General features: G+C 46.1%; 1 protein-coding gene across 4 annotated transcripts in view; it reads right to left on the reverse strand.

The window, feature by feature from the left end:
• Positions 1 to 25: 25 nt before the first annotated feature.
• The window catches only part of BCKDHA (branched chain keto acid dehydrogenase E1 subunit alpha), a 26447-nt gene continuing 4015 nt past the window's right edge, over positions 26 to 22457 (reverse strand). For 2 of the 4 annotated variants that reach the window (XM_077131746.1, XM_077131750.1), the window contains exons 2-9: positions 9874 to 10050; positions 9691 to 9777; positions 5881 to 5989; positions 4025 to 4186; positions 1926 to 2132; positions 1468 to 1609; positions 1079 to 1250; positions 26 to 529 (exon numbers count right to left, since the gene is read on the reverse strand). In XM_077131746.1, the coding sequence (XP_076987861.1) occupies positions 359 to 529; positions 1079 to 1250; positions 1468 to 1609; positions 1926 to 2132; positions 4025 to 4186; positions 5881 to 5989; positions 9691 to 9777; positions 9874 to 10050 (1227 nt within the window). In that variant the 3' untranslated portion in view covers positions 26 to 358. The remainder of the gene's footprint in view (positions 530 to 1078; positions 1251 to 1467; positions 1610 to 1925; positions 2133 to 4024; positions 4187 to 5880; positions 5990 to 9690; positions 9778 to 9873; positions 10051 to 22457) is intronic. The other 2 variants (XM_077131749.1, XM_077131748.1) reach the window with 2 other exon arrangements.

Genomic DNA, 22457 nt, shown 5'->3' on the forward strand with positions numbered 1-22457 from the left:
CAGAGACAAGAGGTGGCACAGAGCCTAATGCAGAGAAATAGTTTATTCACTATGTTTGCTGACCGCTGCTCACCTTGTGTAAATCCCATGGACCAACCCCGAGGTGTCCTTCCCCAGCCTGAGAGAAGGCACTGTAACAGCAGGAGAGAGGGGCTGCTGCAAACACCGCCCCCATCCCACCCCCAATTTAACAGGTGAGGAGCAGGAACCACCCAGTTCTGGTCTCCTCCACTGCTCTGGCTCCTGGAGTATTTTAAGGAGCTAGCTGGGGGAGGGAATGGCCCACCAGCTTTTCCTCTCCCCCTTGGAGGGGGCCACCTCTGGAGGAGTGGGAGGAAGCTGAGGGGTGGGCTGGGCCTCACTTCTCAAAGTGCTTCAGCGGGTAATGCTCCCCGTAGGCCTGTAGGTGCCGAGCCAGGGCCTCCTGCTGCCTGAGCAGCCCCGCAGGCATCTCCTGGTACACATCAGAGAAGAGCAGGCTGAGGCGGGGCTTTGGCTTCCGCTCGGCCTGCTCAAAGGCCTCTATCACCTGGGGGTATGCAAGGAGAAGTTAGCCTTCGTGTTCCCATACTCCAAGCCCAGCCTCTCCATCCTTAGTGGGGATCAGGCCTGCACCACATATACGGATATGTTTAAGCCTCTCAGGAGCCCTCAGAGATAGAAAGCTGGGAGGTGAAGAAACCAAGGCATGGAGCAAAGAAGGACTTGCCCTCCACAAATGGTGAGGGGCCCATGTTGCCTGCCCCTGGGACTCCTCTTCCTGTCGGGCTGTACTGCCCGAGGGCGCACAGGATGCTCACACAAGTGGGTGAGGTCACCTGGTCTTCCAGCAACTAGCCAGAGTGGGAACCGCCAGCATCCTCTTCCCAGATGAGGAAGTGGAGGGCAGAGAGGGACAAACTCACCCAAGAACACAGGGTGAGGATGCAGCAGAGGGGAGCGTGGCTCAGGCTCCATGGGCCGTGCTTAGAGGAGTTCTCCAGACCCCAGCATCTCCACCCTCCAGAGCTCTCCATGATGCGCCAACACTACTCCCCCAGAACGCCCTCCCAGGGCACTGGCCCCCACCAGCCCTCACCTTCTTGCGGGACTGCTTCCTCCAGGCTTTTTCCTGCTCGTCATCCCACCAGCCACGGCTCAGCAGGTAGTGCCTCAGCCGGGAGATAGGGTGGTCCTGCTTGTCCCAGTAATTGACCTCGTCCACAGAGCGGTAGGCTGAGCTGTCATCACTGGTGCTGTGGTGCCCGATCCTGTCCAGGGGGAGAGTCATGGGGTCAGACTGGGCTTGCAGGGATGGGGATCAGGAGGGAGGGAACCGGACAGGAGGGGAAAGGTGGGAGGGGAATAAAAGCAAGGAAGGGGAGGAAACAGGGTGAGAGGGTCATGCTATAGGGACAGTAACCAATGCAGAAGAGATGTTGAAGACAGTGACTGTCAAGGCTGGGGGCAGCAATGCCGAGGCAGCACCTGTAGGTCATGGCCTCAATGAGGAAGGGCTGGTTCTCTGCCACAGCCCGCCGCCGGGCCTCCCTCGTGGCATTGTACACAGCGAACACATCGTTGCCGTCCACACGGATTGACACGATGCCATACCCAGGGCCTCGAGCTGCTGTGTGAACAGAGAAGGCAAGTCAGGTCCCGGAGAAGATTGGGAAAATGAGTTGGGTGGGGTAGGAGGGAAGAGGGGGAAGGGAGGGAAGGAAAGGCATGTAGAGGGAGGAAAGGAGCAAAGAGCAAACCGAAGAGGTCTGTTTGCTATCTCTTACATACCTAACCTTGGGCCAAACACTACAGGAAGAGATGGGGGTGGTGGTGGTGGTGACATGGGGAGAGAAGGGCCGAGTAGTGGCAGGAGGGGAGGAGAACAGGGACAATCAGGGATAGGGAGACATGGGCTGAGGAGGGTGCACTGGCAGGGTCCATACCAATGCCATCCCCGCGGTACTGCTCCGAGGTGGGCGTGGAAATGGCGTAGCCATTGTTACGGCAGAAGAAGATGATGGGACACTCAAGGGTGGCAGCAAAGTTGAAGCCAGCATGGGCATCCCCTTCACTGGCCGCTCCTTCGCCAAAGTAGCAGATGACAACCCTGTTTGTGTTAGCCCGCTTGGCCGCATAGGCTGCCCCCACCGCTGCAAGGGAACGAGAAGGCAGAGAGCAGGAGTGGGCATGGGTGCACACACTCTCACATACAACTCATGCACACACATTCACACACCGTCATACCTCACACCTACATATACACTAATACACTTTCATGCACACTCATATATACCTGACCCAGAGCTCTAAGTGGGAATCTGCACTCCCCACCTCCTGGCTTCTCCCTCTTTGCAGATGGCAGCTGCATCCTCTCAGCTACTCAGGTTCAAAACTTCAGTGTCACTTTGGACTCCTGACTTCCTTCCATGCCACAGCTACATGCTCTACCTTCGAAACCTAGCTAGGCTCTCGCCCTCCTCACCATCTCCTCTACACTTCTCTGGCCTAGTTACCAAGCAGACTTCTCGCTGGCCCCTGCCCCACCCACTCCCCAGTCTGCTACTCACCTGGCAGCCAGAGGACTCTCAAATGTGAGCTACACCAAATCATCCCCAGCAGAGACTACTTCTACTCCAGGGCCTCCATTCACTGAGTGGAAGTTGAAGGGCACAGGCAGGACCCCTGATGTGTATAATCTGCACCCCTGCAAGCAGGTTCCTGCCTAGAGATCCCCCACCTTCCTCCCTCTTAGGCTTTACTTAAATGTCACCTGTGACCCCAGCACACACCATTACCACTCAGCTGTATTTCCAAAGGACTGGTCACCCTGAGAAACTATGTTTCACTTTTTTCTCTTGGGTGCTGTCCATCCCCCACCACAGTGTCAGCACTGCGAGGGCTGAGGCTTTGGTCTGTTTTTTTTTTTTCAGAACAGTAACCAGGAAGTAGTAGACTCCATTCATTTGCTGAGTGACTTTATAGCCACCTGAATGGACAACTGGGGCCAGGACCCAGCCTTCTGAGAATCCTACCTACCTTCAGCTCCTCCAAGAAAGCTTCCCCAGCACCCGCCTAAGAGGCATGACCTGTCCGCAGTTCAGTAGCCCAGACTGCCCCCTCACCCAGACTGCAGGCCCAAGGGCAGAGCCTAAGGCCAGAGGCCTGGATCCCCCCACTGGCACCTTCCTGAGCATTTCCTTGTATAAGAAGCCATCCCGATTGCTCTAAGACTCACGGGCTTCAAGGCCTCTAAAGTAAGCATAGGAAGGATTGTTTTACTCTGAGGTCTGAAGCAGACACGGTGAGGGTTACCAACCTTGACTCTGGAATCACACAGTCCAGGATTTGGGGTTTTGCTCTTTTCTCTACCTGCATGAGAATGCTAGCAAGTGACTTCCTTCTTTGACCTCAGTTTCCTGCCCTTTAAATTGGAAATAGCAAATAATAGCATGTGCCTCCCATGGCCACTGTGAGAGCCATAGTGGATGATAAAGACAAAGCACAAGTTCTGAGCCAAGCATCTGGTATGCTCAACCACGTGGTGCCAGGTTTGCGCATGGACAGGCAGATGGGATGGGCATGATCTGGAGAAATCAAGAGTGTGGTCAGCCATACCTCATCCTGCCACTTTCTTACATTCATTCTGTGACTAAGCATGTCATCAATCTGCACATGCTTAATAACTGGATCACTTCTAATTACATCATCTGGGGCCACTGTGATCATCATCCTAAACTCTGCCCATCTTTTCTCTAATAAAACTATCAGAATTACTGTAGTTTGGGGAAAACAGATTTTGGATCAATAGGCCATCTGCTCTCCTACTGTACTCCTAGTAATAAACTCTTTCACTCTTTGGAAAAAAAAAAAGTGTGGTCAGGCAGGATCCAGCCCTCTGAAGTGTCCCAGTCAAAAAAGGTTGGGAAAGTCTGGAGTACAGACCAGTGCTTAGAATGGGACAACCTGGAAGCCCCAGGAGAGAGGGAGAAGGGCTAGGGACCTGAACAGGGTGTGCTGTTGGTCTGAGGGTACAAGGCCTTACCCTGAGGGATCTGTGTGGCCAGCGGAGAAGAGATGGTGACGAAGTGGCGCTCCCTGCAGCCATAGTGCACAGGCATCTGGCGTCCCTTGCCCGGGTCGTTCGCATTGCCATAGCACTGGGACATGAACAGTTCTAGGGGGTAGCCCCGGTACATCAGCACACCTGGGGGGCAAGGGCAGAGGTCAGCCTGGGGGGGTAATAAAGTGGGGGAGGTGTTAGTCCAGCCCTGTGGATGACCTGGGGCAAACCTCTTCCTGTTGAGGCTTGTTTCCCTGTCTGCACAGCAAGGGGCTGTTTTAGAGCAGAGGAGGCAAACTTGAATGCCCACAGGGCTGGGCTGGAAAGCACAAGGCCTGCCCCATATGCCTGCCAGTCAGTCCAGTTTCTCACAAGAAGCCAGAAATGCATGGGAAAACAAAAAGTCAGAAATCTAGCTTTTTTTTTTAATGAAAAACTTTGATTTGCAAGTATTTTCAATCATTTCAAATACCTTAAAAATCATGTTAGCTAAATAAAAGGACAGGGCATTAGTTTAAAACTTTGGACTATAAAGAAATTATTCGAACCTGTTTATAATAATAAAAGCCTTTCTTCACACAAACCTCCCATGGAAGCCCATCTCATCATGAAAGAGAAGTGCACTGGGGGCCACAGCTCTGCCTGCTAAGTCCAAACACAAGAGGAGGTCGTGACTGGCTTAGGGATAAGCTGCAACTTTCTTTGCCCCACTTGAAAAGGGGGAGTCCTGGCACCCCCACCTTAGGGCTGCGGCACGGGTCACAAGGTCCATGGAAGTGCTCTGAGAATGGGAAGCACTGTGCACAAGCAGCTGAGGCTATGGTTTCCAAGCCTTTCTTCAGTGCAGGTCCCTTCTTTCAGATGAAAGTTTAACAGGGAGCACACTACCAGGCAGTCACATTTTTTGCCAAGGATTCATATCTTCCCTGCGTGCCCAGCCCTGTCTGTGCACTTTCCCATACTTCCCCAGTTAATCCTCGCGACTGCCCTGTGAGGCAGCAGTACCACCACCCCACAGGCAGGTGAGGACACGGAGGTGCAGAGTGCTCCTCTAACTGGCCCTGAATCGCCCCACTATTAAGTGGTGGGGATCAAAGCCAGCTCAATGCAAGACTCAAACAGTTCAGGGGCAATCCTATAATAGGGAATTGAGGAGCTTTTGTGTGTACCAGCTAAAGGGATGTGCCATGAGACAGCCCCATAAGCACAGTTTAGGGTTGCTCTGGCCATCTGAAATCATGCTTTTCTTGGTCATTTCGAGGGAAGATTTAGCGCTACTTCAACATTCCCTTCTAAAATAAAACTTTGTTAGTATTTTTTTGTTATACCCATTTGAACAAACAATACAAATTCACATGACTGTGGCCACACTGTATACAAAAGAGGGGGAGCTCTGGCTGAAGCAGGAAACGGGGTCCCCAGGTACTGCTGCTAAACTTGGACTCAGGCTTCCACCCAATGGGATCCACAGTTCACCTGCATGAGAGTCCTGGACAGGGTTGGAAGGGGGTGGTGATGTGAATAATACAGTCACAGGCTAACACCCGGGTGTTTCTAACTTGCACCAGGAAACTGCAGGCCCACAGGGAATAAGTGCTCTAGTCTGACACCTGCTACCACTTAAAACTCCTCTTCCTTGAAGATCACTGAAGGCTTGGCTCCTGGCAGCACTCCCCCACCTCACAGGTCACCTTCCACATGCTGGGAGTGCAGCATCATGAGGGCAGCTGAGGAACAATGGCTGCCTCTGGAACCTGGCCTTGCCAACCTCAGGCCCCTCACCCAGCAGAGGGTTAACTGTGACAGTTGCCACAGGGCTAGGGCATGGGCAGACATACCTGCCTCCCGGTACTGGCCAAACACCAGGTCCGTGTTGTCCAGGGCAGCCGCGCTCCCCACATGCGTCCCCTCCTCACCGTAGTTGGTCATGTAGAAGGAGATCCGGCCCTGGAGGGGCAGGGGTGCAGGCCCGGGCTCGGTTATGTTGGGCAATGAGAGAACATCCAAATCCTGCCCACTTTCTGATGACTCCTTCAATCAACAGATGCTTCCTGAATGCTATGCAGGGGTTCCAGCCTCCATGCAGGAACTGCACGACTGCTTAGATCCATAATGGGGGAAGAGGAGGCCACAGCAATTGGGGCTGTGTGATGGGGAATCCAAAGTAGGAGACTGCCCCCATGGAAGGGCAATCATGGAGAACTTCCTAAGCTGAGCAAGTAGAGAAGAATGGGTTTCTGGGCAGAAGAAAGCATAAAGGCCGCCAGGTCAGAAGGGCTGAGACACAATGTGGAAGGAGTCAAGAGAGATGAGGCATGGGCACCCAGGCTATGCAAGGAATGACCTTGGTAACAATGGTAACTTGCCAACAGTTCCACTAAAGGAGTGACATGAGCAGACTTGTGTTAAACCATTTCTTAGGCCACCGTGTGAGGAGAAGATGGAGACTGAGCACAGTGATCTAGGTAATAGGTGCTGGCAGCATGGCTTGGTAGCAACAAACAATGCTGGCTGGCGACACCAGTACCCAGGCAAACTCCCTTTTTCCCAAGCCACCTCCACTCCAAGTACTCAGGTTCCCAGACTCCCCTGCAGCCAGAGGTGGCCATGGGACTTGGTTCTAGTGAAAGACTTAAGTGGAAGTGCTGGGGGCATCTGGGGAAGGATTTGCTTTCTTCATAGAAGGAACCACTGCAGCTGATGCCACTTCCCCTTCCCTTATTACTGACTTGCACAAAGTGAAAAAGCCTGGACCTGTGGCAGACATTTTGTGAATATGAGGCAACAAGCATAGGTGGAAAGCCAAGTCACCAATGGTGACAGGAAGACCTTGAGCTTTTGATGGCATTGCTGAGTGCTACGTGCATTTTTAACTAAAAATCTAGAAATCCCAGTGAATGAGAGAGGAGAAAGTGATAGCAAGGGGGAGGGAGGAAACAGGGATGAGATGCAGGTTTTCTGTTTGGATGGATGGGTGGATGGTGGTGCCCTTCATTTAGAAAAGGAATAGGAAGGTAGATGCTGAGGTGAGGTTTGGACAGGCTGAGTTTGTTGTGGGACATCCAGGATGAGAAGCAAAGTAGATCTGGGGCTAAGAGACTTAGTTTGGGATAGAGATCTCAGGAATCCCAAGCTTTCCAGTTGCTGTGGGCAAACAGATAAGCAAGTGCTTTCTCCTAAGTAAGGAGCCAATTAAAATGTTAATTGACCTTACAGTGCCAAGTTAGTAGGTAAATGCTGGAGGCTGAGGACCTGGCAGGGCTCAAGCTGGCTGTAGGGAGGAGTCTCAAAGGGGCCCCCTGAGGAAACAGTACTTGGGCTCCTGCTAGAAGCTTCTGGTTGCCTAACTGGTATCATAGCTCCCTTCCTTTTTGTTCATAGGGATCTCATCCTAGCCCAGGCAGCAAATGTTCAGCCTAAAAGACTATTTCCCAGTTAGGATGTGACCAATGAAACATAAGCAGATGTTACTGGGTGGAAGTGCCTTGAAAGTTCTTTAGGAGGGGATGGGGGAAGACAGCTGAAATGTGCCATGTTTAACCTTCCCCCTTCCTTCTACTTCCTACCTGGAATGAGGTAGGAAGTTGATGGACAGTGTTCCAGCAACTATACTCGACCATGGCGGAACCTCCAAGTTAGAAGCCAGAGTTCGGATGACAGATCACAAAAACACAAAAAGACACTCGGGGTACCCAATGACACTGTGGCCCCAGAATACCTCCTTCCAGGTTTCTAAGAGGAAAAAACTATTACTCTAAGTCACTGCTTTTGGGGGGAGTAAGGGTAGGGCTGTTACTTTGCAGCTAAAAACCTAATTCCTAACAAAGGCTGAACCTTGAAGGATGAGTTGATCTTACTGAGGGCTTCCTCTAGACCAGTCAATAGGCTAGGGCCTTTACATGCTGGGTCTCCCAGAATTCCTACTCCAACCCTATTGGATGAGTTCTATCTTTTTACACACAAGGAAATGAAGGCAAAGATAAGTAAAATTGTTTGCCCAAAGTCACAGCTGTGACAGGAACCCAAGTCATGTTGGATCCCAAAGCACGTGTGTGCACAGCCAAGGCTCAAAGCAGGAAGGAGCCTAACGCCTGTGAGAGAGGAAGAGAGTAGTGTGGCCTGGCCTGGCCCCGAGGCTGTGCAGAGAGGAGCAGAGAGAGCCGAGGTCTCAATGGAATGGGGAGACAGAGTGGAAATGAAGGGCCTAGTGCACCAAATTGTGAAGTAATGACCAGACTTTGCTTCAAACTACAAGCAATGCCTGTGAATGATGGGAGCCAGGTGGAGTTTCTGGGCAGGCTGGAGACACTACCCTTACTCTGGGAACCCACACATTGTGCTCCTTTAAGGAGTGGGTCTGGGAGAGGAAGAGTTAGCAACCAGGCAGCCTGCTTGAATCTGCTCAGTACTGTCCCCTACCTGGTGAGCCCCACGCTTTACTCTGTAGTGGAATCACCTGGAGGTGTAATAAAAATGCAAATTCCCAAGCCCCACCCCCAATTCTGACCCAGCAGCTTGGTGGAAATCTGTGATCCTGCCTGCCCAACATTATTCTCTCCTTTTCTAACAGGAGCCACCTGGCCCCCACTCTCGCTCTAGGATGGACTCCACCCTTCTACTCCCTAGGCTCCTGGGAGGGCACATGACCCAGGGCTGGCCAATCAGCCACAGTGACTGGTTTGGGGCAGGTCTGTGACCAAAGGCTTGGCCAGTGAGCACCTGTCAGGGGCCTTTAGCTGGAACACTTCCACTGCTAAGTAGAAAGAATAATAACTGCTAGGTTGAAAGGCTCCAAAGAAACAATAACAGCTAAAGTTTACTGAGTGCGAGCTAAATGCCAGTTGTATTGTTCCTAAGGCCATCACATGTGCAGTCATTAACCCTCTCAGCAACCTTGTGAGGTACTGTGAAGTTAGGAGTCACATCTTAACAGATGAGAAAAGTAAAGAATTGTGAGGTTATGCAACTTTCCTAGGGTCACAAAGCTAGAGAGGGGGCAGAGTCAGGACTTAAATCTTACAGTCAGGCTACAGAGCCTGTACTGGAGCCCCTTCTCTTTGCTGCCTGTCCTTGAACGTGGGGCTTGCAGAATATTATTGCATATGAGAATGAGGGAAGCCAAGGAAAAGGAAAGTAGAGAACGGGTGCTGAGAGAGAAACCAACTATGGTAACTCCTTTTGAGCCCCTGGTCCTAGAGTGGCCCTCTGGACTTTCAGTTATTCATGAATAAATTCCCTCTCTTATTGGCTTGGTTTAACCAGGGCTTTGTCCTTAATACTAGGGACTGCTAAGGATACAGCACATTTGGCATGCTTCTACACTCCAAGAAGCACTGTGGGTCTATTCTGCCTCTCAGATGCACTGTGAGCTTCCTGGAAGGAAGGGCCACCCTATCTTCTGCCTGCCCTCTCCTAGCACAGCTGAGCCCTGACCCAGAAACATAATCAGTATTCTTAGTTATCTGGTCCAGCCTCTGCTCTTGGGCAGGACCCCTTTCAACTCTTCCTCCGGAGCCCCTGGCAAAACACCAAGAACTCTGAGAACCCAAGAAAAAGATCTCTATTCCACTCTCTCCTCCTTGGGGGCTTGTCCTTCGGCCCAAACGCCAGTAGGTTACAAGCCCCCTCTCAGGCCTGTCCCCACACACCTGTCGCTGGGACTCATAGAGGATGCGGTCCATTGTGTTGAGCAGAGTCATACTCTTGTAGAACTTCAGCACCTTCTCCTTGGGCAGCTGGAGAGGGAGGCAACAGACATGAGGTAGTCGGGAACATGGAGAGGAAATGGGAAAGGGAGGGCTGTGGGAGGGGTGGAAGAGGCAGCCTCTCACCTGGGGGTCCTCACTGGGGTTGATGATCTGGCCCTGCCGGTCCATGACGCGGTAGATGGGGATTCCAGAGATGACATTGGGCTGGATGAATTCTAGCTTGTCTATAAACTCTGCTGAGGCACCTGGGAACTGGGGCTTGTCATCCAGGGATGGGAACTGCTGCTGCTGCTGGGTGTGCTGGGGAGAGAGGGACAAACCAGATACCCACATCAGGAGCAGCTCTGAGGGTCCACCTGGCTCTGCCCATGCCAGCAGGCAGGACAGCACTGTAATTAAGCCACTACAGCCCCGGTGTCGGACTCTGGGACCAGATTCGCAGTGTCTGAGTCCCCATTCCACCATCTTCTTGTCAGGTGACCTCGGGTATGTTACTTCGAGTCTCATTTGCTCACCTGTAAAATTGGGACCAAAATAATAAGATCCCAAAGGGTTGTTATAAGGCTGGCCACAGTGGCTCAGCAGGCAGAGTTCTCACCTGCCGTGCCAGACATCTGGGTTCAATTCCTAGCGCCTGCCCATGAAAAAAAAAAAAAACCAAAGGGTTGTTATACAGATTAACTGCCTTGTGGTATGATACATTCAATATCCTGAAAGAGAAAGACTTTCAGTCAAGTATTCTGTACCCAGCCAAATTGTCCTTCAAAATTGAAGGAGAGATTAGAGTTTTCACAGACAAAGAAGTCCTGAAAGAATTTGTCAGCAAGAGACAGGCCCTACAAGAAATACTAAAAGGGGCCACGGTGGCTCAGCAGGTAAGAGTGCTTGCCTGCCATGCCCGAGGACCCAGGTTCGATTCCCGGTGCCTGCCCATGTTAAAAAAAAAAAAGAAATACTAAAAGGAGTTCTGCCGGCTGAAAAAAAACAGGAGAGGGAGGTCTGGAGGAGGACACAGAATTAAAGAATACCACTAAGGGTAATTTAAATAATACAAAGAAAAAGAGGGGAAAGAATATATAGATCTGACAAAATAAAAAAGATATGATGGTGGAATCAAGAAATGCCTTTTCAGTAATAACTTTGAATGTTAATGGACTAAACTTACCAATTAAAAGATACAGATTGGCAGAATGAATTAAGAAATATAATCCAGCTATATGCTGCTTACAAGAGACTCATCTTAGACCCAGGGATACAAATTGAAAGTGAAAGGATAGAAAAAGATTTTCCACACAAACTGTAAACCAAAAGAAAGCAGGACTATACTAATATCAGACAAAATAGACTTTAAATGTAAACACATCATACGAGACAAAGAAGGATACTATATACTTATTAAAGGGTCAATTCACCAAGAAGATATAACAATCATGAATATTTATGCTCCCAATCAAGGAGCTCCAAAGTACATGAGACAGACATTGGCAAAACTGAAGGTAGTGATAGATGTTTCAACAATAATAGTAGGAGACTTCAATACATCACTCTCCTCTATAGATAGAACAACCAGACAGAAGATCAACAAGGAAATAGAGAAGTTAACTTGATAAATGAATTAGACCTAACAGACATATATAGTTCATTGCATCCCAAAGCACAAGGAATACATTCTTCTCTAGTGTTCACGGAACATTCTCCAGGATAGATCATATGCTGGGAAATTATTCAAAGCACTTTCTCTGATCACAATGGGATGAAGCTCGATCTCAATAACCACCAAAGAACAAGAACATTCACAAATACATGGAGATTAAATAACACACTCTTAAACAACCAATGGGTCAAAGAATAAATTGCTAGAGAAATCAGTAGCTATCTAGAGATGAATGAAAATGAGAATGCAACTTATCAGAATATATGGGATGTGGCAAAGACTGTGCTGAGAGGGAAATTTATTGCCTTAAATGTCCATATTAAAAATCAAGAAAGAACAAAATCGAGGACTTACCAGCAAACCTAGGGGAACTTGAGAAAGAACAGCAAACCAACCTTGAAGCAAACAGAAGAGAAATAAAAAGGATTAAAGCAGAGATAAATGAATGGGTGAACAAGAGAACAATAGAAAAAAATCAATAAAACCAAAACTTGTTTCTTTGAGAAAAATCAATAAAATTGATAGGCCACTAGCAAGACTGACAAAGAAAAAAAGAGAGAGGATGCAAATAAACAAAACGAGAAATAAGGGGTGCGTTATTACCACAGACCCTGAAGAAATAAAAGACCTCATAAGAGGATACTATGAACTATATGCCAATAAACTAGACAGCTTAGATGAAATGGACAAATTCCTGAAGACACACAAACAAGCTACACTGACTTAGGAAGAAATAGAAGATTTCAACGAACCAATCACAAGAAAAGATTAGTCATCAAAGTCTTCCTACAAAGAAAAGCCCAGGGCCAGATGGCTTCACAGGGGAATTGTATCATACATTGCAGAAAGAACTAAGACGAATCCTGCTCAAATTTTCCCAAAAAACTGAGGAAAAAGAAACTCTACCTAACACATTTTATGAAGCCTATATCATTTAATACCAAAACCGGGCAAAGATGCTGTAAGAAAGGAAAACTACTGGCTAATCTCCCTAATGAAATAGATGCAAAAATTCTCAATAAAATATTAGTAAATCGAATCCAATGGCACATTAAAGCACATTAAATGACCAAGTGAGGTTTATACTAGGAATGCAAGGATAGTTCAACACAAGGAAATCAACTAATGTAATATAGCACATTAACAAATCAAAAGGGAATAATCACATGATCATCTCGATTGATGCTGAAAAAGGATTCAACAAAATTCAGCATCCTTTTCCAATAAAAACACTCCAAAAGATAGGAATAAAAGGTAACTACCTCAATATGATAATGGGAATATATGAACAACCGATAGCCAGCATTGCACTCAATGGAGAGAGGCTGAAAGCCTTCCCCCTAAGATCAGGTACAAGATAAGGATGCCCACTGTCACCACTATTATTCAACATTGTGATAGAAATTCTAGCTAGAGCAATCAGGCAGGACAAAGAAATAAAAGGCATCCAAATTGGAAAGGAAGAAGTAAAACTCTCATTATTTGCGGATAACTATACTTGGAAGATCCTGAGAAATCTACAGCAAAGTTACTTGAGCTAATAAACAAATTCAGCAAGGTGGTGGGATAGAATATTAATGTGCAAAAATCAGTAACATTTCTATACACAAGCAATGACCTAGCTGAGAAGTCAGTTAAGGAAAAAATTCCATTCAAAATAGCAACTCAAAGAATTGAGTACTTAGAAATGAAATAGGGACATAAAGGACTTGGAGACAGAAAACTACATAACATTGCTAAAAGAAAGCAAAGGAGAGCTAAATAGGTGGAAAGACATTCCCCGCTCATGGATAGGAAGGCTAAATATAATTAAGATGTCAATTCTCCCCAAACTGATCTACAGATTCAACACAGTACCAATCAAAATTCCAACAACTTATTTTGAAGATTTGGAAAAGCTAACTATCAAATTCATCTGGAAGGGAAAGAGACTCTGAATAGCTAAAAGCATCCTTAAAAAAGAATAACAAAGAGGGAGGATTAACACTCCCTGACTTTAAAACCTATTATAAAGCCACAGTGGTCGAAACAGCATGGTACTGGCACAAAGACAGAAGCATTGACCAATGAAATCGAATCGAGAGTACAGAAATAGACCACCAAATCTATGGTCAATTGATTTTTGACAAGGCCCTCAAATCCTCTGAACTGGGACAAAATAGTCTTTTCAATAATTGGGCATGGAAGAACTGGATATCAATAGCCAAGAGAATGAAAGAGGACCCCTATCTTAAACCCCACTCAAAAATTAACTCAAAGTGGATCAAACACCTAAAAAAAAGAACTAGCACCATAAAGCTTCTAGAAGAACATGTAGGGAAACATCTTCAAGACCTAGTACTAGGAGGCAGCTTCCTAAACCTTACACCCAAAGCACAAGCAACAAAAGAAAAAAATAGATAAATGGGAACTCCTCAAAGTCAAATGCTTCTGCACCTCAAAAGACTTTGTCAAAAAGGTGAAGAGTCAGCTCAATGGGAGAAAATATTTGGAAATCACATATCAGACAAAGGTTTGATTTCCTGTATATACAAAGAAATTATACAACTCAACAACAAAAGAACAAACAGTCCAATTATAAAATGGGCTAAAGATATGGATAGGCATTTTTCTGAAGAGCAAATTAAGATGGCTCAAAAGCACATGAAGAGATGCTCATTTTTACTGGCTATAAAGGAAATGCAGATCAAGACTACAGTGAGATACCACCTCACACCTATAAGAATGGCTGCTATTAAACAAACAGGAAACTATAAATGTTGGAGAGGATGTGGAGAAACTGGGACACTTCTGCACTACTGATGGGAATGTATAATGGTGCAGCCACTATGGGAGACAGTTTGGCAGTTCCTTAGCAAATGGAATATCGAGCTGTCCTATGACCCAGCAATAGCACTACCTGGTATATACCCAGAAAAGCTAAAAGCAACGACACAAACAGACATTTGCACACCAATGTTCATAGCAGCATTACTCACAATCACCAAAAGATGGAAACAAACCAAACGCCCATCAACAGAAGAGTGGCTCAAAAAAACGTGGTATATACATATGATGGAATATTATGCAGCAGTTAAGACAAAATGATGTCCTGAAGCACATGACAAGATGGATGAGCCTTGAGGACATAATGCTGAGTGAAATTAGCCAGACACAAAAGGACAGATACTGTACGACTCCACTATTATGACCAGCATAAAGGTATAACCAGAGGCTTATAATACAGAATATAGGGGACTCAGAGATACATAGAAGCTAGAGATGGGTGGACCGTTAGCTAATGAGGCTGAACTCCAATGTAAGCGGATAGGAGCGAAGGTGATCCTCTAGTGGGTCTAGAAGTAATATTACCATATTGAGGATGAACAAGATTGAAAGCGGTTGTATAGACCCACATGTCCCACCAACTCACACTAGAAATATGAATGAGTTCTTGTAAGAATTACCTCAAAGATATGATTCTTGTATAAAGAGTGTTTAAGTCCAGGTACGGGGGGAAAACTGCTATTGCATGCTATGAGCTATGTTCAAAAGGAAACCATCAGCACTACCACAGCAACAGCAGAGATAAATAATGGGGTGAGAGACAAGAGTTAAGCGGAAGTTTCGATTTCCTATTTGGTGAGGGTGTGTTTATTAGTTTTCTGTCTTTGGGAACACTGAAATTATCTAAAATTGAGAATATTGATGGACTGTGGACTTTGGGCCCTCTACATGATGTCTGATGAATGCAGGTGGCTGAAGGATGCACTGGTGGAAAAGTAGATTGGCGAACCATGGTGTACACTCATGACCAAAGGTTGTGCTGCTACAAAAAGGAACAATGTGGTGAGGCATGCAACAATGTGAGTGAACATGTGGGACATTTGGTGAGACAAAATAAGCCAGAAACAAAAAAACAACAATGGTATGGTCACCTTTAGAAAATGCTTATAAGAAAACAGGGGCTAGATTGCAAGCTTTTAGAGCAGCACATTAAGTCCGGAGTGGTAATTATTTCTGGATTTTGAGAGGCTGGTTTATATATATAACCTGCAATAAGAACAAAGACGAACAGGTTGGGGTTAAAGTAATTCAGAACATAGGGATAAGGAAGACAGTGACTATATTTTAGAACCACACAAACTCTCTGAGACCAATGGAAGAAAGATTTATTTGATCTGGAACTGAAATTTTTTGTAGTGCATAATCTAATTCAACCTATCTGTATAACTCATTTGAACAACTGAAACATAAGAAGCACAGAATAAGAAAGAGACCCTTTAATACTGTATAGATTATTGCAATGCCTGGAAAACATCCTAGAGTATATTAAGCAGATATTCAAAAAATATTGGCAAAGTTTCCTGAGGGATGGGAGAAAGACTATGGAACTATTAAACCTTACCATCAGGGAATTCCCTGATACTGTGTCAAACTTTAGGGATATCCAAATCAATAGGCCATATCCTCGATCATGAGGCTTACTCTTGTGAAGCTTACTGAGGTAGTGGAGCAGTTTAGACTACCTATAGGTATGCCTAAGAGTTACTTCTGGAGGACCTCTGTTGTTGCTCAGATGTGGCCTCAGTCTCTAAGTTCAACTCTGCAAGTGAAATCACTGCCCTCCCCCCTACGTGGGACAAAACATCCAGGGTGAAAGTCTCCCTGGTGATGTGGGAGATGGCTCCCAGGGATGAATACAGACCTGGTACCATGATATCAACAATTACATCCTGACCAAAAGGGGAAAAGAAGCATAATTACTAAAGTATCAGTGGCAGACAGAGTTCAAATAGAGTCGAGAGGCTACTCTGGAGGTTGCTCTTACACAAGCTTCAGGTAGACCTTGCTACCTATCATAACCTGCCAACCCCCAAACAGGATCATTCCAGCCAATCCTAAAGAACATCTAGGGCAATTTATAAGATTCCACAAGGGTTCCAGGCACTAGAGTAACTTGCTAGAAACCTACAACCATCCAGATGGGTCCCTGGTCCAGATAAGTCCTGAAACCTAGCCCAGCCTCTCCAGAACATCAGATGGTTCCATCTCCCTACCCCATATTAGTGACAGACCCTTCCAATATCAAAAATTTAGAATTGCCAGAGCCCAAACAACCCCAAAGAGAGGTATGGAAAGATCAAGGGTGATGGTGGAATTATACATAGAAAACAACAAATGACTATGAATGCTGAATCATTAAATGGTTATCTCTTTTAGTCTCCAGTATTTTAGAGCAGCTAGAAGTAAAAACCTAAAATTGTGAAACTGTAACCCATGTCAAACTCTGAAATATGTTCTACAACTAACTGTGGTGCTGTGCTTTGAAATTTATAGCTTTTCTGTATATATGTTATTGCTCACAAAAAAAAAAAGAAGGAAAAAAAAGTCGACTGTGATGATAAAGTATTTAAGCCCTCTAGCCTCCTATATTGTGGAGGAGCTAGAAGGAAAAATATGAGAGGATCGTATGATAGTCCATGACAAACTCTGGGATCTGTCCTGTAACCACTTTTTGAAGAGTGCTTTGAAAACTATTGTGTTTTTATTTCTTTGCTTTGTATGTGTGTTATACTACACAATAAAAAAAAAGTTCAAAAAAGATTAACTGCCTCAGTAAAGTGGCAGTTAGTAAGTGCTCAAGAATTGCTAGCTATTATTTTTATTTTCATCACAGGCCCAAGCTCTTCATCCTGGCCTTCCAGGCCACCCCAGTCTGGCCACAGACTTCCCCTCCTCTGATTTCCTCATTTTTTCCACAGCCACCCAAGTGCCCAGATGCTGCCCTCCAGTCAGCCAAACGGGCTCTCTACTGACCCCCACCCTCACCAAGGAAGCCACCCAAAATAGAGCTTAAGGTTATGGACTCCAAAAAGAGTGCCTGGGTTCAAATCTCTTGCTGGGTGACCCTGGGAAAGTGACTTTCCCACTTGAATTCTCCTCTTTTGCATCTGTGAAATGGAGACTACCTCCAGGGAATGTGGCAAGGTTCAAAGACACGTCTGGCACAGAACCTGTAAGTCAGATAGCAAATGCCCAAAACAAAGCTAGCAAAAAATGTTTATTTGGTACAAAATTTATATTTTGACTAGTGCATTTCCTAATATAACTTATGTAGACAGCTTAATTGAACACCATAAGTACATAGAACCTTGAGTAGGACATGAGATTTTATGGGTTTGTCCAGAGTGATGCCCCAATAAATCCCAGAGTGATTTGAACAGTGAATAAAAAAGGATTTGTAAAGCCCCCTTTGGGGAATGGTGATAACGGGGGAAAATTCAACTTCCCCAAGTTGAATTCTTGATATTCTCACAAGCAGTGTGGACAAACAAAGCTATAGGCTGAGCCCCTAGTCTTGGGGTTTGTTCATATGAAACTTAACCCACAAAGGATAGGTCAAGCCTACTTAAAATTAGGCCTAAGAGTCACCCCCAAGAGAACCTCTTTTGTTGCTCAGATGTGGCCTCTCTCTCCAGCCAACACAACAAGCAAACTTACCACCCTTTTCCTGTCTACGTGGGACATGACTCCCAGGGGTGTGGACCTTCCTGGTAACGTGGGACAGAAATCCTATGATGAGCTGAGACTCAGCATCAAGGGATTGAGAAAATCCCTAGAATGAGCTGTGACTTGGCATCAAGGGATTGAGAAAACCTTCTCGACCAAAAGGGGGAAGAGTGAAAGGAGACAAAGCGTCAATGACTGAGAGATTCCAAACAGAGTGGAGAGGTTATCCTGGAGGTTATTCTTATGCATTAAATAGGTATCATCTTGTTAGTCAAAATGTAACGGAGAGGCTGGACGGAACTGCCTGAAAATGTAGAGCTGTGTTCCCAGTAGCCATGTTTCTTGAAGATGATTGTATAATGATATAGTTTTTGCAATGTGACTGTGTGATTGTGAAAACCTTGTGTCTGATACTCCTTTTATCTATCTTGTCAACAGACGAGTAGAACATATGGAAAAAAATAAATAATAGGGGGAACAAATGTTAAAATAAATTTAGTTTGAAATGCTAGTGATCAATGAAAGCAAGGGGTAAGGGTATGTTATGTATAAATTTTTTTCTGTTTTCTTTTTATTTCTTTTTCTGAATAGATGCAAATGTTCTAAGAAATTATCATGATGAATATGCAATTACGTGATGATATTGTGAATTACTGATTATATATGTAGAACGGAATGATCAAAAGAATGTTGGCATTTGGTGTTTTTTGGTATTAAAAAAAGAATTTTCAAATTTAAATAAACAAACAACACTAGCTATTGCCATTTCTACCACATCTCTGCTCTTCACTAGAATTAAAGTGCCTCGTTCCCCTGTCACCTGGTAAACTGCTCTACATGCTTCAATGCTCTCTCCACTCCAGTCTAGCTCCCCCTGAGAGCCCAGACTGACTCATTCAACAAATATTTGAGCACCTGCTTTGTACAAAGCCCTGAGCAGGACAAGGTGTCCTGCTGCCCCACAGGGAAGACAGATGCCAAAGGAGTAATGATGAGGGTGATTCCTATTATCTTAGGAGAAGACAGGAGGCTACTGCTGAGTATAAAGTTGTATGAAAGCTGAGACCTCAAGGATAACCAGGAATTAGGGAGAGGCAGGGGAAACAGAACAAGCAGAGGCCACACAGTGAGGAAGAGAACATTCACTGTGGAACATGGAAGGATGTCCAAGTGGCTGGAATGGTTCTCTGGGGAAACAACACCCCCCTCAGATCAGATGAGACATGGCTGGGAATGCCTGGGAGAAGCCTGCAGCACCTGGCAGGATATGAATCATCCTTAGCTCTTGAGCCAGGTAGCCTTAAACTGGTCTGAGTTATCAACAGCCATCCCCATTTATTAAGCACTTCTTGTGTACCCAGTCAAACTGTAGGCACAGTCTTACTGAATCCTCAGAACAGCTCTATCAGGCAGGGATTCTTTATTATTATCGTTGAACAAAGAAACTGTGGGTCAGGGAGTTAAATATCTGCAGTGGCCCACAAATCCTAAAACTCCTGTCAGAACTGGGTATCAAACCTGGGCAGGGCTGAAAAACAGATCCCAACCCCAGCTGCCACTGCTGGTCCGATTTCATGTGTCTACAGGGCTTCTCCCCACACAGCCTCGGGCTCCCTGAAGTCAATCGTGGCTTCATTTCCACTAGGAGCTAAAGAATGGCTAGACCTGCCATGAGCTGGATCTCGTATGCGCATGCCTAAGTATGTCCCTCCTGATTCCTTCCCTTTCCTTAACTGCAGTGAACAAGCCAAGGTTCCAGCAGTGCGTGTGTCTGTGGTTGTGAGGAAATCAAGCATCTTATATCCCAATGGAAGGGTGGGTTCAGGCCCAACAGCATCACCGCAGACTTCCCCTTCCTCCCCTCCCTAGGAGGCAGCCTACTTCTTGCAGCACCATGTTTCCCCCTTCCAAGCACCTTGAAGAGCTAGACTTTCACATCTACCTAGAAGATGATTTGTCTCACATTTGCTTCTTTCACAAGCCGTTAAGTTTCAGTTAGGCTTGGACCATGCTCAGGTCGGTTTACATAGCAGACACTCGACAGGAAACTACTGAACAATCAGGTCAAGGAGTGGTTAGTTTCAGTGGCTCTGTGGTCAGACTGTCCTGGGCTCCGATCAATTAGGTAACTGAGAAGCCCTCTGCAACACACTTCATCTCTTTGAGTTTTCTCAGCTGTAAAAAGACTCAAGAGGGGTGGGCCGCAGTGGCTCAGCAGGTAAGAATGCGAGCCTGCCAAGCCCGAGGACCCGGGTTCGATTCCCGGTGCCTGCCCATGTAAAAAAAAAAAAAAAAACAAAAAAAAAGGCTACAGAGGACTGTTGTGAAAAGTTACTAAGATAATGTATATAAAGGGTTTAGTCCAGGTTGAGATATATTATGTGCTCAAAATTGGCATAAAGGAGAAAAAGTAAACCTCAGAGTTAGGACACATGAGAAGGGAAAGGGGTGGTGACTTGAGAAGAAGACAGAGGTAAAGATGAGTTGGGGAGAACTGCCTGCTCCTGAAATTGGATTTTAATACCAGGCTGTGGTCCCCATCACACTCCAGAGAAAGAGGCATAGGGGAACCATGGATGGACCAGAACTAAAGGATGAGTACCCTAAAAAGGATATGCTAGGAGCCAAAAGGGGTTAGAAGGATGGGATGAGAGGACTCAGAGCAAACCAGAATGAAAGGGCAAGACCATTTGCCTCTAGAAGCTGGAAGGCTATCACCACAGCACCCTGGCCTGCCCCTCCACTACAGTTGGACCTGGGCTCTCCTCCCAGTTCTTTCCTGGGCCTGCAGGATGATAATACCTACCCCTAGGGTTACTGCATTGATTCAGTGAGATACTACAAAGGTAAAGGACTCAGTGGTCCTGAGGAAATGCTCCAATCTGTGGTAAAATACCTGCAGAGGACAGATGTGACTTCATCCATCTTTCCTTCTGTTTTTGGAGGGGTGGGCTCGCCCTTGTGGCCAGTGACTTACAGTGGCAGAGGACGTACAGCTATAACAAAGCCTTGAGCCCCGCATTCTCTCCCGCCCCACAGGAAAGCAAAAAGGCCTCTCTGATAATCTGGTCTTTCCAGCAGACTCCTCATGGAGTCACTCCGTACCACACGCTACGACAGGATGTGGGACCCTAGAGCTAAACTGCCTGTGTTCAAGTCCTAGCTCTGAATCTCTCCAGAGACGTGACCACGGACAGGAGCCAGTCTCCCTGAACCCCATGCCCTCATGGAGATAGGAGGATCTACCTCACAGGCTTGTGGGGAGGCAGATAAAGCACCAATGGTAGCTCCAGGGGAACATTTCAGCAGGGCCAGCTATCACTATCTGCACTAGCAGGAAACAACAGGAAACACTTCTTGTAGAAGGGAGTCAACCTGAGACCTGCTGGACAAGCAGCAGTGAGCCAGACAAAGGCTAGGAAGAGAGCTTCAGTCCTGGATCCAAGGCAAGAGAAGAGAGCCCGGCACCCCAGGAAAGTGAAATGTGGCTGGAGCACAATAACAATGAAGGCTAACTATGTGCCTAGTACCACACAGAACACTCCCTACCTATGTGTCACCATGTCTGTTCAGCATCCTGATGAGGTGGGCACGATCATTAGTTCCAAAAGCAGAGACAGCACACTCGCTTATAGATGGAGGCTTGGTTTTTAGGGTCAGGAAAACTTCTTTGAGGAGGTAGCATGCAGAGTGACATCAAAAGGATGACAGTCTGGCTGTACAACGGGACTGGATATAAAAACTCAGAAATGGACAGCACAATACTACCCAATTGTAATGCAATTATGTTAAAACACTGAATGAAGCTGCATGTGAGGTATAGGTTTTTTGTTTTTGTTTTTTTTTTCTTTCTATTATTGTTTTAATTCTTATTCTGTTGTCTTTTTATTTCTTTTTCTAAATCGATGCAAATGTACTAAGAAATGATGAATATGCAACTATGTGATGTTATTAAGAATTACTGATTGTACATGTAGATTGGAATGATTTCTAATTGTTTTGTTAATTCTTTTTTTAATTAATAAAAAAAAGTGATAAAAAAAAAAGTGATATCAAAAAAAAAAAAAAAAAAGGATGACAGTCTGGTAGGATCCCAGGATGGGGGAATTCATTCCTACGTCCAGGTAGGAGGGAGCACATTCAAGGAAGGAAAAGATGGCCAGTGGGGCTGAAGAACTAGCTGAGGCCAACTCCTCCTAATCCAACTTCTAATCAGGCCCAACAGCCCCAGGAAGAGAGCTTGGATAGATGCTGTTGATATATGCCAGGACTGGATAAGCAGAATGTTTCTGGATTGAACCTCAGCCCTATTCCTTCTCCTGCTGTCAGTCTGGTACCATAAAAAGAAGTTGGGCTATGGCATCCAGAGCTCCAAATTCAGCCCTGACCTCAGAGCCACTACTAGTATGTGCCCTGTGGAGTGCTATATTAAAGACAATGATGGATGAGAATTAGCCCTGTAAGTCAAACACAAAGCGCTCTGTGATGTGAATTATGGTGTGAAAAGAGAGGCCGGGTTCTTAAGAGATCTGCCAAGAGGGAGACGGACCTATATGGTTAG

Source organism: Tamandua tetradactyla, chromosome 16 (assembly GCF_023851605.1).
Source record: "Tamandua tetradactyla isolate mTamTet1 chromosome 16, mTamTet1.pri, whole genome shotgun sequence".
In the NCBI taxonomy this organism is placed as follows: domain Eukaryota; kingdom Metazoa; phylum Chordata; class Mammalia; order Pilosa; family Myrmecophagidae; genus Tamandua; species Tamandua tetradactyla.